The 17,855-nt window shown below is 43.7% G+C and overlaps 1 protein-coding gene across 1 annotated transcript in view; it reads right to left on the reverse strand.

The window, feature by feature from the left end:
• Positions 1–1,638: 1,638 nt before the first annotated feature.
• The window catches only part of LOC144986686 (NACHT, LRR and PYD domains-containing protein 12-like), a 57,230-nt gene continuing 41,013 nt past the window's right edge, over positions 1,639–17,855 (reverse strand). Inside the window, exons 11-14 of the mRNA XM_078934444.1 lie at positions 12,014–12,190; positions 8,103–8,276; positions 7,651–7,827; positions 1,639–1,945 (exon numbers count right to left, since the gene is read on the reverse strand). Of these exons, the coding sequence (XP_078790570.1) occupies positions 1,657–1,945; positions 7,651–7,827; positions 8,103–8,276; positions 12,014–12,190 (817 nt within the window). The 3' untranslated portion in view covers positions 1,639–1,656. The remainder of the gene's footprint in view (positions 1,946–7,650; positions 7,828–8,102; positions 8,277–12,013; positions 12,191–17,855) is intronic.

The raw sequence follows: 17,855 nt of genomic DNA on the forward strand, positions 1-17,855 counted from the left end.
CAAAATCTAAGGTTTTCTTCTGGGTTATGTAATCAGTTTCGGAACATGGCAATGGATCAGGGCAAGGTGGAGGTGGTGCTGCATTGGACCCAGCCAACCACATTGCATTGTTGTGTATGCCACCCAGCAGTCAAAATATTGAATTCGGACTTTATCTTACAGATTTAATAGTCACATTCACTTCAGCAGGAGATGCATTCAGGGCCTGATTGGAAATTTTGCTCTCACGTGATTTCATTAGGAGCTCACTACTGCTGGATTCAGATGTACTGGGAATTTCTAGCATTTGATCCCAAACGCCTGCTCTGGACTCTCCACCCAGGATGATCTTATGCCTGTTAGTGACCCCTGCCAGCCTGTCTCTGATTAAGCTTAGTGGACTTTTAGCTGAGCTAGTGAAACCTGCCTCATTTGGATCCAGCTGACTGCCTGTTCTTGTGGCAATACTGGTCAATATGTCACACTAGCCCAATGTTTTGCTGTGTAATGTTTGTAGATAAAATACCGTTAATTTGATGCATTCAGGAAAGGAATGTGTTCATAAAAAGGTTCAGAGATCAGAAGTTTCTTTTGTTGAAATAGCAGAACATTTGAGTTATGTTATAAAACCTGCAATAAGACGATATTTTCAATTATTATTAGTGTTTTGTTTTAGAGAGAGAATAATCATCAACTGGGCTGCACGGTGGCGCAGTGGTTAACGCTCTTGCCTCACAGCAAGATGGCCCCCGGTTCAAGTCCTGGCTGGGGGACATGAAAAACAGAACATCAATGGGGACCTTCCTGTGTGCAGTTTACATGTTCTTCCCATGTATGCGTGGGTTTTCTCCGGGGTCTCCTGCTTCCTCCCACCGTCCAAAAACATGCTTCAACTCTGGCAACTCTAAATTGTCCATAAGTGTGAGAGTGAATGGGTGTGTAGAAATTCTACCCTGCGACAGACTGGCGATCTGTCCAGGGCATCCCCTGCCTTTGCCCACAAGTGGCCGGGATAGGCGCCAGCAGCCCTGTGACCCCGAAAGGGACAAACGGTATGGAAAATGATCCTGTCTCCGGCTCGACTCGCGCCCCTGACTGTCCCCCCAACCACGGCTGGATGAAGCTCGTCTGCTTGACTTTAAACGTGTAGTTGTAGAGATAGATAAGTTAATTCTTCTCTAAGAGTCCTGGTAAATCGCCTGTCCGTCCTGGGGGAGGATCCCTCCTTTATGTGGGCATCCCTGAGGTTTCTTCATTTTTTTCCGGAATCCGTTTTTTTTAGGAGTTTTTCCTTACCGCGAAGGGGGGTCTAAGGGCAGAGATGCCAGTATAGCTTAGTCAGTTTGTTAGTTCATTTTAGTATTTTCCTATTGACTCTATGTATTTATGATCCTTTTGAGTTCATGTTTTACTTCTTCAACTACTGATACAAAGCCCATCGAGACGACTGTTGTTGTGATTTTGGGCTATACAAATAAAATTGAATTGAATTGAACTGAATTAAAATATTTTCCCCAAAAAATGTTGGGCTAATACATATCTAATTTGGCTGTTGGACTTTGGATGTTACCGGCCAGCCAGGCAAGTAACCAAAAAGGTTTATTTAGAGCCCTTATTGAAACAGATCAGTTTCTATCAATCATCAGAACAATTGATGAAGAAAATCTGAACCAGTCATCAGTTTGTTTCAAACACGGCTGCAGACAGAAAATCTTCCAGTGAAACATCAGAAACTTTTTCACCTGATCCGTTCTTCTCATCCTTCAGGGAGTTCAGCTTCTTTACTGACCTCAGAGTCTGCAGTCTGCAGTCTGGACTCTCCAGAAAACCCCACAGATGATGAACTCCTGAATCCTGCAGGTTCCTGTTCCTGCTCAGGTCCAGTTCTGTCAGATTAGACGGGTTTTTCTTCAGGGCTGAGCCCAGAGCTTCACAACTCATCCCTGACAATCTGCAGTCCTCCAACCTGCAATCAGACAGAAAAGTGTGTTCAGAAGCAGTGATGCAGCTGGAGGTCCAGAAACTACAGTTTGACCAGATTTGCAAGATCATGATTGAAACAGATCAGTTTCATATCAACCATCACAGATGAAGAAGAGTTTGTGACATCCTGTTGGACATGATCCTCTAAAAGTGCCTTTTCTGCTACAGGTTTTTCATGAAGTCTTTGCAGTTGCTGCAGGCAACAACCACAACAGATACAACAGTAACAGTACAACTTCCATCAATGCTTCTGTCTCTTTATTCATTCCCTTCCACTGTCCCAACACACCCCTTTTATCATCTCGACCCCCTCAGCCGCCCAACAGAGCTCTCCTGATTTACGTTCTTCTCATAGAGTGGACTAATCTGAACCCAGAACAGTTTTAGGGTAGCAAGATAAATTGCAACAACACACAGCAACTCCCAATGTTAAAATGCCTAGGATAACACAAGGGTTAACACTAGAACATCTGTAGGGCAGCCATTTGGCTTTTCTACCTTCAATGTCCAGGAGACAGCCAAGTGGCTGGATTAGTTAAAATTTGCATGCCCAAAGAGCAGCCTTCAACATAGTTTGCACATGAACAGCACAGCCATTAGGCTGTTCTTTTGGCACGCAAAAAGGACAAGCCAAGTGGCTGCGCAGGTTTTCATTATTTCCCCTCACTTCCTTCACTTCTAGTAAGAGGTCATCACAGTTTGGTTTTTCTTTTTTGGCTGAGATTCATCATTCATGCACAAGAGACACTTCTTTACAGACATAATACTGAAATGTTCAAGCAAAGAAATCCAAAGTGATATCTTCAAACAACTACTTGTCTGCACATACTTGTTACTGCCCCACAATCTCCTTTCTGCATTTGCCACAGGTATACTTGTAGCAATCAACAAAGCGCACTGTGGCATTATTGTTCTTGTACTGACCATGCACCTGGCACATTGGCCTTTTCCCTTTGCCACGTATGGGAGCTTGTCACCAAACACGGTATTCCTTTTTCGCCTTCTCAGCTCCCGCATGTACCTACCTGTGTGAGGTTTTTTACTTATTCTGGAAGCTCCCGGCTAATCTTGCCTGGGTTAAAAGACCCCCAAACATTGGAGATTGCAGGAAACCTGTCCATTGCAACTCGTTCCATGCGTGTGCCCTTGTTATCAAAGTGTAAATGCCGCATGATGTCTTTCAAGTTGTTTTGGAGATCAGTGGATGTCCCATTTTTACCGAACATTTTGTATCTTGCGTTTTGCATGGATGAAAGTTTTATCCCTCCCTCACAAGGAGGATGACAATGAACCCCAATAGTTCAGGGAGGACCATGAACCAGCTGTCTTCTTCTGTCTGACGTCCATGCTGAACAGTACAGTCCCGAATAGTCTGAAGCGTGTCCAGAGTGAGGAAACACAGGAAACTCTGTAAGCGAGTCAACACCTGAGCAATGAAAACCTTCAGCAATGTAAATATATGTTGTTTCACCTGTTTATTTTAAATTTTATTGTTTTTAGTTGAATTCTAGTTGAAACTATGAATTCCAAAACATGTCAAATAGGCCCCCTTTGGCCCCCAAGTCCAAGAAACATGCAGTTAAATTAAATGACTCTAAATTTCTCCAACATGTGTATGTGAGTGTGCCTGGTTATTTATCTATGTGGCCCTGCAATGGACTGGTGACCCATCCAGGGTCTACCCCTCCCCAGCTGCCTGTGACTAGCTGGGATGTGCTCCAGCAGACCCCTGTGATCCTGACCAGGATTAACAGGCACAGAAAATGAATGGAAAGACAACTGCTATAATCCGCCAATGGGAACAAGATGTTTATGTAATCTTATCAGAAGAAATATCAGTCTGAGTCCTGCTGAAGGAACATCTCTTCTTCCTCAGAGTCAAATGGGTTGACTTGCTCCAGGATAATTTTAATGTCTGCTCAGTGTTGTAAAATTTAGGCATCTTGGTTTTTCAGTTTACACACAGAGAGTCAAAGTTTGTCAGAGCTTGGAGGCTCTTTTGAAGCAGAATACCTCCCCCACCCTGATCTGAGTAAAGAATGTGGTTAGCTACGACATTGAAATGTCTTCATCCAGATGATCATGTAGTTAGTGCCGCATTTACAAATGAAAGGTGGCTAATTGTAGGCTGTTGAATTAGTCATTTTGAGCCACCCAGCGATTTGGCTGTGCTCTGGACATGCTGTTTTGCAGAACTGCAAACTGTTTTTACTGTTTTACTTTTTCTGTCAACCAGTGCTGTATGCAATGGAGATGTCAATTTCCATGCGGGAACCTCCCAAATGGATAAATAAAGTTGTCTGTCTGTCTGTCTGTCTGTCTGTCTGTCTGTCTGTCTGTCTGTCTGTCTGTCTGTCTGTCAGGGGGAGTGAAAAATCCTGCACACACTCATCGCTACACTCCCTTCCCCCATAAAGCTCCTCATCCCAATGGTTCACATACAAAGCTACAGAGGTGAGTAGGGGGTTTCCGCAGTCTCTGAAGTCATTACAGGTGGAGAAGTCCTGAGACCACCTGCTGCTGCAGTGGGGGTAAGGTGGAGAGGTAGTGGGGAGGGGACAGTCCCAGTGTAAGGGGTTCCAACTGTCAGGTCTCTAGAGGATTAAGGTCTCCTGAGATGCTTTCGTGGCCATGCATCACCTCTGAAAGGGGGCAACCATTCTCTTTGAAGGGCCACACGCCTTCCCCCAGTTGGACTGGTCAACTCAGTAGACCAGTTCTCCAAGCTTTTTTACCATCATAATAGGTCCCACCCAGTTTCAGTCAAACTTGGGACACTTTGCCTTCCTTTTCAGGCCAAACACCGACACCAGGTCCTCTACCTTGAAGTCTTTATTTTCAGCGCCAGCTTTTTTTGGTCACAGACAAAGGCATGAGCTGCATCCATCCAGTCCTGAAGCTTACCAGCACATTCCAGCCCAGGTGGAGCCACCAGCATGTCAGGGGTTTTCCAAAGAACATTTCAGCTGGTGTAGTTTGGTCTTGTCCCAACACGAGCAGGGCAGGTATGCATAAGGTGGAGTTCTGCAGAGCGGATCTGTACGCCAATAAAAGGGTAATAGGACAGCAAGTCTTTTTTTTCTTTGTTTGTTTTTTTTGCACCAACCCTCTCTATTAAAGCTTTAGAAAATATAATAGGTTTCAACAAACGTAACTTAACACATGCCCAGATTTCTCAGAAGAGTAAATTAAAATAAGCAAGAAGTAAACCTATCCATGAGATTGTAGTAGGTTTAGGGGATGTCATCTGGACTTGCTTTTAAAGTTAGAAGACGTTTCGGCTCTTATCCAAGAGGCTTTGTCAATTCTGAATTAGCTGGTCTAATAGCTGGTATATATGTGCCCATGAGGGAGGAGTCAGACCTGAAACTGGAAGGTATTGTCCACTTAACCTACATAGTTTCGGGTCGTTAAGAGTCCTTTATCCTCAGCTGGGGGTTGGGGAGCCAGTGACTCACTCTCCAAATTGGTCATCTCTTTCAGCGGTTAACGACTCAGGTGGAGCTGGTCTGGTTTGTTTTGGTGTCAAAACACTTCCGTAGATGGATGGAAGAATAAACCTGAGACCACCATTCTTATTAAGAGAAGGTTTATCCTTCTTGACAAAGATGGCTTTTTTCACTCCTCGCTCAAACCATCCTTTCTCTCTGGCTAGAACTCGGACTTCACTGTCCTCGAACGCGTGGTTTTTGGCCTTCAGGTGGAGATGCACTGCAGACTCAGGTCCACTTGGGTTGGCTCTGCCATGTTGGTAAAGCTGCTTGTGTAGAGGTTGTTTGGTTTCTCCTATAAACTGTTCATTGCAGTTCTCTTTGCAGTGGATAGAGTACAAAACATTACTCTGTTTGTAGCTGGGAATTCTGTCCTTTGGATGAACCAGTTTTTGTCTGAGAGTATTGACTGGTTTAAGATGAACTGGGAAGTTATGTTGTTTGAAAATCCTTTTAAGTTTTTCAGACAGGCCTGCGATATACGGAATTGAGATACTGTTCCGTTTCGGCTCTTGTTTCTTCTTGTCTTGTTTTCCTGTATGTTGGGATCTGGTGAACACCCTCTTGGGATATCTACAGGTTCTGAGGGCTTGGTGGATATGTTGCTCTTCCTTCTTCTTTCCGTCAGAGTTTGTGGGCACCTCCTGGACTCTGTGTTGTAATGTCCTGATAATGCCTAGTTTGTGCTGTAAAGGGTGGTTTGAGTCAAATAAAAGGTACTGATCTGTGTGAGTAAGCTTCCTGTACACTTCAACCTGGAGCTGTCTGTCCTCTCCAATGATCCGGTCGTTAACAGATGAAAGAGAGTCACTGGCTCCCCAACCCCCAGCCGAGGAAAAAGGACTCTTAACGACCCGAAACCATGTAGGCTAAGTTGACAATAGCATCCAGTTTAGGTCTGACTCCTCCCCCATGAGCACATATATACAAGCTCTTCTACCAGCTAATTCAGAATTGACAAAGCCTCTTGGATAAGAGGTGAAACATCTTCTAACTTTAAAACCAAGTCCAGATGACATCCCCTAAACCTACTACAATTCAACTTAAGACACACACACTGCATGTTAGCAGCACACACACAGCAAATACACACCCCACACAGAGGGACCCCGGAGTGGGGGGGCTCTGCTGCTTGGCAGGGATGCCCCCCCCACACACACACACACTGGAGACCCCCTATTTTAGCTGCAGCACACACACAGCACACCCCCACCACCATTCATGGGTGGGGTCGGGGAGGGGCGGCCGGTCTTCACCGGCCTTGTCCTCTCAGGGCGGTTGGGCTTGTGGGTATCCTGTCGGCTGCAGTGGTGGTTGGGCGTGCGGCGCTGGGGGGTCAATCGGCCAGAGGGGGTCATGGAATGGAAATGGGGGATAACAATAAGATTGTGTGTGAGTGCGGGAGTGCATGGGTGGGAACAGCCCTGGGCGCTGGCTCGTCATGACCCGCAGGGGTTCACCCTTTCCCATAGTAGAGTGGGGAGGTCATTGGGGGGTATAAGAGGTGTGGTTGGAGAACATGTCGGGTGAGCAGGGTTGTAGAGGGTAGAGTAGTAGGGGGGTGGAGCTGTGGGTGTGCAGTGATCTTGCTCGGGTTGGGTGCCAGTGCTGGCCTGTGGAGACAAGGCTCCGGCTGGGTGGTGGGTGGCTCATGGGTCCTTGGGGCCCTGGCTTCGTCTTCAGCACGCGTCTTGGTGTCCGGCGCCCGGTGGCCGGGTGGCCGGGTTCGCCTATGCCTCCCGGTGCCTGGCTGGGTTGGTGGGTAAGCGGTCCCCCCCCCCAGGATGCGTGGGTCCCGTTGCCGGGGGTGCTACTGGCCTGGGGGTCTCTCCCACTCCCCTTTTCTGGCTGGTCAAGCTGGGAAGGTTGTTGTTCCCCTCATGATCACATGGTTAACTTCGGCACTATGTGATTAATTCTGACACCATTGGCATGTTCATAGAAAGACTCTAAAATAGTCTTTTCTGCTACAGATTTTTGATCAAGTTTTAACAGCCGCTACAGGTCACAACCACACCAGATCCAGAAGTAGCAGGACAAAACTAAACAATTTAAACACACTGGTCACTACAATCTAACCAATGATCAGAACTTTCTGATGTTTCACTGGAAGATTTTCTATCTACAGTCGTGTTGGAAACACACTTCACCTGATCCGTTCTTCTCATCCTTCAGGGAGTTCAGCTTCTTTACTGACCTCAGAGACTGCAGTCTGCAGGCTGGACTCTCCAGAAAACCACACAGATGAAGAACTCCTGAATCCTGCAAGTGATGGTTCTTGCTCAGGTCCAGTTCTGTCAGATTAGACAGGTTTTTCTTCAGAGCTGAGCCCAGAGCTTCACAGCTGATCTCTGACAAACTGCAGTTCTCCAACCTGCAATCAGACAGAAAAGTGTGTTCAGGAGCAGTGATGCAGCTGGAGGTCCAGGAACTAAACAGAATTAGATCAGTTTTACAAGATCCTGATTGAAACAGATCAGTTTCTATCAATCATCAGAACAATCAATTCAAGTGATGAAGAAAATCTGAACCAATCATCAGTTTGTTTCAAACACGACTGTAGACAGAAAATCTTCCAGTGAAACATCAGAAAGTTCTTCACCTGATCCGTTCTTCTAATCCTTCAGGGAGTTCAGCTTCTTTACTGACCTCAGAGTCTGCAGTCTGCAGTCTGGACTCTCCAGAAAACCACACAGAGGAACAATTCTTGAATCCTGCAGGTTGTTGTTGCTCAGGTCCAGTTCTGTCAGATTGGAAGGTTTGGACTTCAGAGTTAGGTCCAGAACTTTAATGCTGATCTCTGACAAACTGCAGTCCTCCAACCTGCAATCAGACAGAAATGTGTGTTCAGGAGCAGTGATGCAGCTGGAGGTCCAGGAACTAAACAGAGTTTGACCAGATTTACAGGATCATGATTGAAACCAGGACTCTAAATCAACTCTCAACAAATGTGGATCAAAATTTGAAACTTTGATGGTGAGTCGGAAAAAAAATTACCAGTCACTTTAGCAGGTGATGCATTGTTGTGTATGCCACCCAGCAGTCAAAGTATTGAATTCTGACTTTATCTTACAGATTTAATAGTCACATTCACTGCAGCAGGAGATGCATTCAGGGCCTGAATGGAAATTTTGCTCTCACATGATTTCATTAGGAGCTCACTACTGCTGGATTCAGATGCACTGGGAATTTCTAGCATTTGATCCCAAACGCCTGCTCTGGACTCTCCACCCAGGATGATCTTATGCCTGTTAGTGACCCCTGCCAGCCTGTCTCTGATTAAGCTTAGTGGACTTTTATATGAGCTAGTGAAAACTGCCTCATTTGGATCCAGCTGCCTCATTTTGACCAGTATTGCCACAAGAACAGGCAGTCAGCTGGATCCAAATGAGGCAGGTTTCACTAGCTCATTTGGATCCAAATGAGGCAGCTGGATCCAAATGAGCTAGTGAAACACGTTCTCTCAAACAAGAAACCCATAAGTTGGAAAGAGAATGGCGCCACTCCGGTTCAGAGCAGTCTCTGAATATCTGGAAACGGAGCCTATTAAATTATAAAAAAGCTGTGCATAGAGCTAGAAGCTAGTGCTATTCAACCTTAATATCAGAGAATGGAAATAATCCAAGATTTCTTTTTAGCACTATTGCTAAATTAACTCGCAGCCAGAACTCAGTAGAACCACATGTTCCAAAAAAGAATTCTGGAGGCAAGAGACCCACAACATTGCAGTTAAATGTTTATAATGAGGGTATAATACACTCTTCTCAGCTCTGATGATTTTCTTACATTTTTCGATAGTAAAATCTCAAATATTAGACATAAGTTAAATCAAGTTATTCCCACTATCAGCCCAGAGCAGGCTGAAGCGACAGAATTGGAGGCATCCATAGAAACCTCTGTAACATTAGACTGCTTCACTATTGTGGATCAAGTAGAAATAGCATAAATTATTACGTGATACAAATCCTCAACTTGTCTGTTAGACCCAATTCCCACTAGACTTTTTAAAGAAACTTTTCCCCTAATTAATGATTCCATAATAACTATAATAAATACCTCTCTGGAAATGGGTTACATGCCGCAGTCTTTTAAATATGCAGTTATTAAACCTCTTCTGAAAAAGCCCAGTTTGGATCCTTGCATCTTGGCCAACTATAGACCGATATCAAACCTGCCCTTTATTTCTAAAATCCTAGAAAGAGTTGTAGTTAAGCAGCTTTACTGCCATCTACAGGACAACAGCCACTTTGAAGACTTTCAGTCGGGGTTTAGACCCCACCACAGTACGGAAACTGCACTAGTTACAGTCTCTAATGACTTGTTATTGGCTTCAGAAAAGGGACTACTTTCTATTCTTGTCCTGTTGGACCTCAGTGCTGCCTTTGACACTATCGACCACAGTATTTTTCTCCATAGATTAGAGCATGACATATGGATCAGAGGATCTGCTCTCCAGTGGTTTAAATCCTATCTGTCAGAAACGTATCAGTTCATTAATGTAAATTGACATTCCTCTCAGGGCACTCGAGTTAACTATGGAGTCCCACAGGGCTCAGTTTTAGGACCTATCCTGTTTATGCTTTATATGCTACCCCTAGGAAACATAATCAGAAAACACAGCATTAATTTTCATTGTTAAGCCGACGATACTCAGTTCTGTTTATTCATGAAACCTGACCCGAATGACAATATAGAGAAACTGAATGCCTGCATCAGAGACATCAATATCTGGATGACAGTTAATTACCTCCTCCTGAACCCAGAAAAAACTGAGGTTATTATACTAGGTCCAAAAACCTGAGAGATGCTCTGTCTGCTCAGATAGTCTCCCTGGATGGTGTAAGTATAGCCCCTAATTTCACAGTTGGAAACCTTGGGGTTTTATTTGACCAGGATTTTTCATTTAAGGCTCACATATCTCAGGCCTGTAGAACTGCCTTTTTTCACCTGCAGAATATTGCTAAGATCAGAAATATACTTTCTAAGAGTGATGCTGAAAAACTCATCCATGCATTTGTCACGTCGAGGCTGGATTACTGTAACTCCTTGTTAGCAGCGTGTCCTAAGAGTTCCTTAAGAAATCTCCAGCTTGTTCAGAACGCAGCAGCTAGATTGTTTGCTGGAACTAGCAGAAGAGATCACATCACTCCTGTGTTAGTTTCACTTCACTGGATACCAGTTGATTCTAGAATCAAGTTCAAGATCCTCCTGTTAACCTATAAGGCCTTACATGGAATGGCCCCGTCATGTATTAAGGACCTCATAGTCCCTTACCACCCAAACAGAACACTTCGTTCACTAAATGCAGGACTGCTTGTGGTTCCTAGAATTAGTAAAAGTACAGTTGGAGGTAGAGCGTTTAGCCACCAAGCCCCTGTTTTATGGAATAAACTCCCAGCTCATGGAAGAGAGGCCGACACAGTTTCTACATTCAAAGTTAGACTGAAAACATTCCTCTTTGGACAGGCTTATTGTTAGACTAGTTAGTATTCAGAGATTATTTAACTCAATGTTAATGTGTTTAAATTAAACTTAATAACAATAACTATTTGTTTTAAAAGGCTGCTAGAGGTTGATGCTGGGGTAACTATGGTGCACTGGGGTTCTGTCATCTTTTCTCATCTACTTCTACCCTTCCTCTCTTCTCTATTTTTGATCATCATTTATCATTTAGTTCTTCATGCCTCTGTCTGGTGCAGTGATTCATGTATTGTCCCTCTTTCCCTCTCCCCTCCTGGGGAGTGGGAGTGCTTCCAGATTCCAGTTGGCCCATCCGTGCTCCTGTACCTGGCCGTGTACCTCCTCTCTGCTCCTGTTCATGAACCTGGCTGTGGATCCTGTCTCCGGCTCGACTCGCGCCCCTGACTGTCCCCCCAACCACGGCTGGATGAAGCTCGTCTGCTTGACTTTAAACGTGTAGTTGTAGAGATAGATAAGTTAATTCTTCTCTAAGAGTCCTGGTAAATCGCCTGTCCGTCCTGGGGGAGGATCCCTCCTTCATGTGGACACCCCTGAGGTTTCTTCGTTTTTTTCCGGAATCCGTTTTTTTTTAGGAGTTTTTCCTTACCGCGAAGGGGGGTCTAAGGGCAGGGATGCCAGTATAGCTTAGTCAGTTTGTTAGTTCATTTTAGTATTTTCCTATTGACTCTATGTATTCATGATCCTTTTGAGTTCATGTTTCACTTCTTCAACTACTGATACAAAGCCCATCGAGACGACTGTTGTTGTGATTTTGGGCTATACAAATAAAATTGAATTGAATTGAATTGAATTAAAATATTTTCCCCAAAAAATGTTGGGCTAATACATATCTAATTTGGCTGTTGGACTTTGGATGTTACCGGCCAGCCAGGCAAGTAACCAAAAAGGTTTATTTAGAGCCCTTATTGAAACAGATCAGTTTCTATCAATCATCAGAACAATTGATGAAGAAAATCTGAACCAGTCATCAGTTTGTTTCAAACACGGCTGCAGACAGAAAATCTTCCAGTGAAACATCAGAAACTTTTTCACCTGATCCGTTCTTCTCATCCTTCAGGGAGTTCAGCTTCTTTACTGACCTCAGAGTCTGCAGTCTGCAGTCTGGACTCTCCAGAAAACCCCACAGATGATGAACTCCTGAATCCTGCAGGTTCCTGTTCCTGCTCAGGTCCAGTTCTGTCAGATTAGACGGGTTTTTCTTCAGGGCTGAGCCCAGAGCTTCACAACTCATCCCTGACAATCTGCAGTCCTCCAACCTGCAATCAGACAGAAAAGTGTGTTCAGAAGCAGTGATGCAGCTGGAGGTCCAGAAACTACAGTTTGACCAGATTTGCAAGATCATGATTGAAACAGATCAGTTTCATATCAACCATCACAGATAAAGAAGAGTTTGTGACATCCTGTTGGACATGATCCTCTAAAAGTGCCTTTTCTGCTACAGGTTTTTCATGACGTCTTTGCAGTTGCTTCAGGCAACACCCACAATAGATACAACAGTAACAGTACAACTTCTATCAATGCTTCTGTCTCTTTCTTCATTCCCTTCCACTTTCCCAACACACCCCTTTTATCATCTCGACCCCCTCAGCCGCCCAACAGAGCTCTCCTGATTTACGTTCTTCTCATAGAGTGGACTACAGTAATCTGAACCCAGAACAGTTTTAGGGTAGCAAGATAAATTGCCACAACACACAGCAACTCCCAATGTTAAAGTGCCTAGTATAACACAAGGGTTAAACACACTCACCGCTACACTCCCTTCCCCTATAAAGCTCCTCATCCCAATGGGTCACATACAAAGCTAGAGAGGTGAGTAGGGGGTTTCCTCAGTCTCTGAAGTGATAACAGGTGGAGAAGTCCTGACCACACCTGCTGCTGCAGTGGGGGTAAGGTGGAAAAGATGTATAAAAAGAGTTTCCTGGACATTGGTGTCATCTATCGCATGCTGGAGAAATATTAGGGAACATTTTAGATAAACAGAATTTTGTAAAATAAACACGATGGACCAGTTTGCACTGCATAAGACCGTCTCTCGCGCATATTGAAGATTTGTGTACTCTCATCAGAATCTGAGACCATATGCTGTCAGAGAAAGTTTCTCCTATGTCATCTTCCCTAAAAGCGACCAGCCGGATACCTTATATCTGATTGTAAATAAGAGAAATCGACCCTTTCAAGAAGAAGAAGGCAAGAGCAAAGAATCTATGGTCAATGTTTCAGATAAATTAGGAAATGAAGGGAAAGTACTATTAACAAAACTGCGGGCTTGTAAATATCTGAAAAAATGTTGCTTTGGGAGGGAGAATCTTTCAGATAATTGTTGGAAAGAAGCAAAAATACCGTCAATGAACAGATCTTTAAAGGTCCGTAAACCAAGATCGGCCCATTTTAAGAAAATGTTATCAACAAGAGATGGCGGAAAGAAAGGATGAGCTCCTAAAGGGGCATTATGTGAGTAGATTTGTAATAAAAGAAAAAACGCTTAAATTGAGTCAGAATCTTAAGAGATGTTTTAACTATATAATTCTTAGAATATACTCTTATTGGAAATTGTATAGGGGAATATAACAGCGCATTGAGTGACACTGGCTTTACCGAGTTCAACTCCTTGGTTAACCAGTCTAAGGTAGGAGAAGCTCCGTAATATAACCAATATTTAAAAATTCTTATGTTAGATGCCCAATGGTAGTACCTAAAATTAAAAATTTGGGCCTCTGTAAATAGTGCTTTGACAGTCTGGAATTTTTTTCATCCCAAAGAAATTCTGACACAAGAGAATCACCCTGGGAGAAAAAGGAGCTAGTCAAAAAAAATAGGTAAGCACTGAAACAGATACAGAAAGCGAGGAAATATGTTCATCTTGACACAATTGATGTGTGCTACTAAAGACAACTTAAGCGAAGAACAGCGTTAAAAATCTTCTTTAGTTTTTGACAAAAGAGGGATAAAGTTTATTCTAAATAAGTCTTAACCTAGGTTAATTGGTAACTCTAAATTGTCCATAGGTGTGAGTGTAAGAGTGAATAGATGTGTGATTGTGGACATTCTACCCTGCGACAGACTGGCGACCTGTCCAGGACATCCCCTGCCTTCGCCCACAAGTGGCCGGGACAGGCTCCGGCAGCCCCGTGACCGCGAAAAGAAACACGGAATAGAAAATGAATGAATGAATGAATAAATAAGTCTTGTTATTTGTTCATAACTTGAACTCCAAGATGCAAAAAGCTGTCATTTGCCTCTTTAAAATGGAAGCTTTGCAGGGAAGATGCATTAAAACGCGAGTTCAGGAGGGAAATTAAACTTTTGCTCAAATTAAGTTTATATCCTGATAACTTCCTAAAATCAGATAGCAGACTTAATATCGCAGGTATTGACCGGTTGATGTCAGAGACATGAAGAAGTAGGTCATCTGCATACGACAAGACGTTTGCCTCCACCCCATATCGTCTAATGTTCAAGTTATCGCGAATAGCAATAGCCAAGGGTTCTATCGCTAGATCAAACAAAAGTGGACTTAGAGGACAACCCTGTCTGGTTGAACAATGAAGTTAAAAGTAAGTGGACTGAGTGCTATTGGTTCTAACGGCAGTCAGTGGATTACCATGTAAAAGTTTGATCCAGCATAAGAAGTTATCTCCCAAACCAAATCTCCTAACTGTATGAAATAGATAAGCACACTCTACTCTATCAAAAGGCTTTTCTGCATCTAATGATATTATGGCTTCCTGTGTATTGCTGTTTAAGTTATTTTACGTTATATTAAAGAGTCTCCTTAAGTTGGAGAAAGATTGTCTATTGCGGATAAACTCAGTCTGATCCGGGTGAATGATTTTAGGTAAGATTGTTTCCAGCCGGATGGAAAGAATTTTTGATAAGATTTTGAAGTCCACATTTAGCAGGCTTATGGGTCGGTAGGAGGAGCAAGAGAGGGGGTCTTTTTCCCTCTTCAAAATCAGAGAAATAATGGCTTGATTGAGTGTCTGAGGTAGCATCCCCTCAGAGTATGCCTCATTAGACATCTCTAATAACAACGGAGCTAACTTATCAATGAACTTCTTATAAAACTCAGAAGGATAGCCATCAGGGCCTGGACATTTACCTGCTTGGAGAGACAGAATTGCTGTACTAATTTCTGACAATGAAATGGTCCTGCCCAAATTATTGGCATCTTCCTGATCGACGGTATTAATTTTCAATGTTGAAAATAAGTGGTCAAGGTTCCCATCTGTTGGTTTAGCTTCAGAGGAGTATAATGTTTCGTAAAATTCTTTAAAGGTTTGGTTAATCTGAGAAGACTTTGTAGTAATACCCCAAGGGGTTTGAACTTTTAAAATTTGCCACGAGGCTGAAACCTGTCTAATTTGGTGTGCCAAAAGTTTGCTTGCTTTATCTCCATGTTCAAAAAACTGGGTACCGGTCTGAAGCATTAACTCAGTAGTACTATATGTCATAAGGGTGTCAAATTCAGCTTTAAGAGTGAGACCCTCTTTATAAATATTTGGAGAAGGCGAGACTGCATACATAGCATCCAGCTGTACTATTTGCGGTCTCAAGTTATTCATTTTGTCACACCTCAATTTTTGTTCATAGTGAATACAAGAGATTATCTCCCCTCTAACAAAAGCCTTGAGTGATTCCCAGAGGAGAGAGGCAGAGACTCCCGGAGTCCGGTTGGTACTTAAGAAGAAGTCAATCTGCACGAGACAAAACTGACAAAATTTTCATTAGCCAATAGACGAACATTAAGCCGCCATGGTGGATGTTCTGAATGTAGAGTGCTAAATTTTATGTCCATTAAAAGGGGGGCATGATCAGACAAAACAACAGCATCATACCTACACCTAGAAATTGACTGGAGCAAGACCTGAAGTAGAAGAACAGGAAGAAGCTTTTGTCTTGTTTCAGGCTTGAATCAAACCTTTCAATCCAAAGAGGAGTTTTTTTTGTTTGTTTGAGTGCAGAAGATGATTCAGGCTTGGCATGCTGCTAAAACAAAAACATAAGAGAAAAAAAAGAAAGTTTACAGATGCCAGGTCTTTTTTGGGCACCCCCCCCCCCCTCCTCCCGGGCTGCTTGGGTCCCATCACAGGGGGCGCTCCTGGCCTGGGGGTCTCTCCTCCCCTCCTGGTCTGGCTAGGAAGGATCTGGTTCCCCTTATGAACACACAGTTCTCTTCGGCAGCATACACGTATCTCCACCCCCACGTGCACACTGCCACACTGCTCCCTGTCTGCTTCATCCCTCCTCCTAACCCACAGTGGATTGATGGACAGATGTCTTCAGAATTTCACCTTTGATGTAATATTTTTCTTTCCAGCAGATCTGGTATAATTGTTACAGCTTAAAATAATAACTTATTCAAATCAGTGCTCGTATCCCCCACTCTCTCACCTCTCTTCTCTTTACTCTCTTCCATCTCCCCTCAGATTCTTCCCCTTTTCCTCTCCACACACACTAAATGTAACAAATAAATAAAAAATAAATAAATAAAAACAAAAAGGGGTTTATACAAATCTACACTCTGGTTTCTCAAGGTTCTATAACCTCTTTTTGTGATAGTAAAACCTGTCCAACACAAAAGTTCTTAAGCTCTCATCTGTTTGCTCATCAGTTGGACAGAACAAGTTAAAAAATACAAATAAAGAAAGAAAGAGAGCGCCTGCAAATTCCGCAAGTGGTGCCACACCACACCCAGGCCTCAGTGCTGCTACTGTATTGCTCTGTTTAAATGGTGAATAAATAGTACTAACAGAAGACAGCTGAGTTTACATGCTTTCCAGCTGGCTTGATCCTGTGCAGTTAAGTATGCAGACAGTGCTTATTTTCGTGTTGCTAATGCTCTGGGCTGCTGGGGAACTTCTCAGGGTAAGCTGTTCCAATGCTCCAACGATTGTGGCAGGAGCTCAACCACATGTCTAGGCCAGTGAGTCTTTACTAACCTTACAGCACCGTGGAGAAACCGCACCAAGCGATCTACTCACGGACTTGAGGAGGAAGCCGCAGACACGAAGGCCAACACGGCAAAAAAGAGGACGCCATGGAATTGTGCGGCAGCAGCTCAGGAAAAGAGGAAAGCACCCACCTCTGCCTTCAGTGATTCTCATCAACTTACATGCACTGTCAAGGGCTGCACTGACACAGCTCTGATTAGCTTCGTAATTTCACTGACCCACACCAGGTTTGTGGGCCCTGGGTCCTCCTTCACCACAGTTCTTATAACAGGGTTACAGCCAATGGCACTGTTGTCTGTAGATGCTCCAACCAATTCTCTCTACACACTATCTCCAAAGCCTCTTGCAGGGTACAGGGATGGCCCAGTTGCATCTGCTTCCTTGGGGACAGGACTCAGATGAACTGGTCTCATGCCAGTTCACTCTAAACTCTAGCAAGCATATGTCAGGGTTTTAATATCAGAGTCCTAAACCAGAATGGCACAGCTGTCAGTCTCTGTCTGTTTGCTAAAGAGGAGGTTGGTCAAATTGTCTTAAACATCACTGCCAAGCTCCAACTCAAGCCCATCCCATTTATCTGGGCTAAGCGACAACAGACAGTGATAAATCCGCAGTGGCCAGTCTCACGACTCCTTGTTTTTTGGGAAATTTCAAGGTCATTCGAGGTTTTCATCAACAGAAAAAAAAAAAGTTTCATGTCCTGGTGAATTTGCATAATTGTAACCCGGGTGAGAAACTGCGTTTAGTCTCCTCTCGCATCTCCTACGTGATGACATCATCACCCTGCATGCGTCACGTGGCCATGTGACTCGGCCCGTGCAATCGGAACCCTTTAAAAACTTGTTTAGCTGGAGGTACGTTAACTAGTTTTTCTTTGTCATTTCACTTTAAACATTCCGAAAACTAACACAACTAATGTCGGAACACAGGAGCCGACTGCTGGTGCCGATTTGTCCGGAGACGAGCAAAA

Source organism: Oryzias latipes, chromosome 2 (assembly GCF_053564925.1).
Source record: "Oryzias latipes strain Hd-rR chromosome 2, Olatipes_Hd-rR_3.1".
Classification (NCBI taxonomy): Eukaryota; Metazoa; Chordata; class Actinopteri; order Beloniformes; family Adrianichthyidae; genus Oryzias; species Oryzias latipes.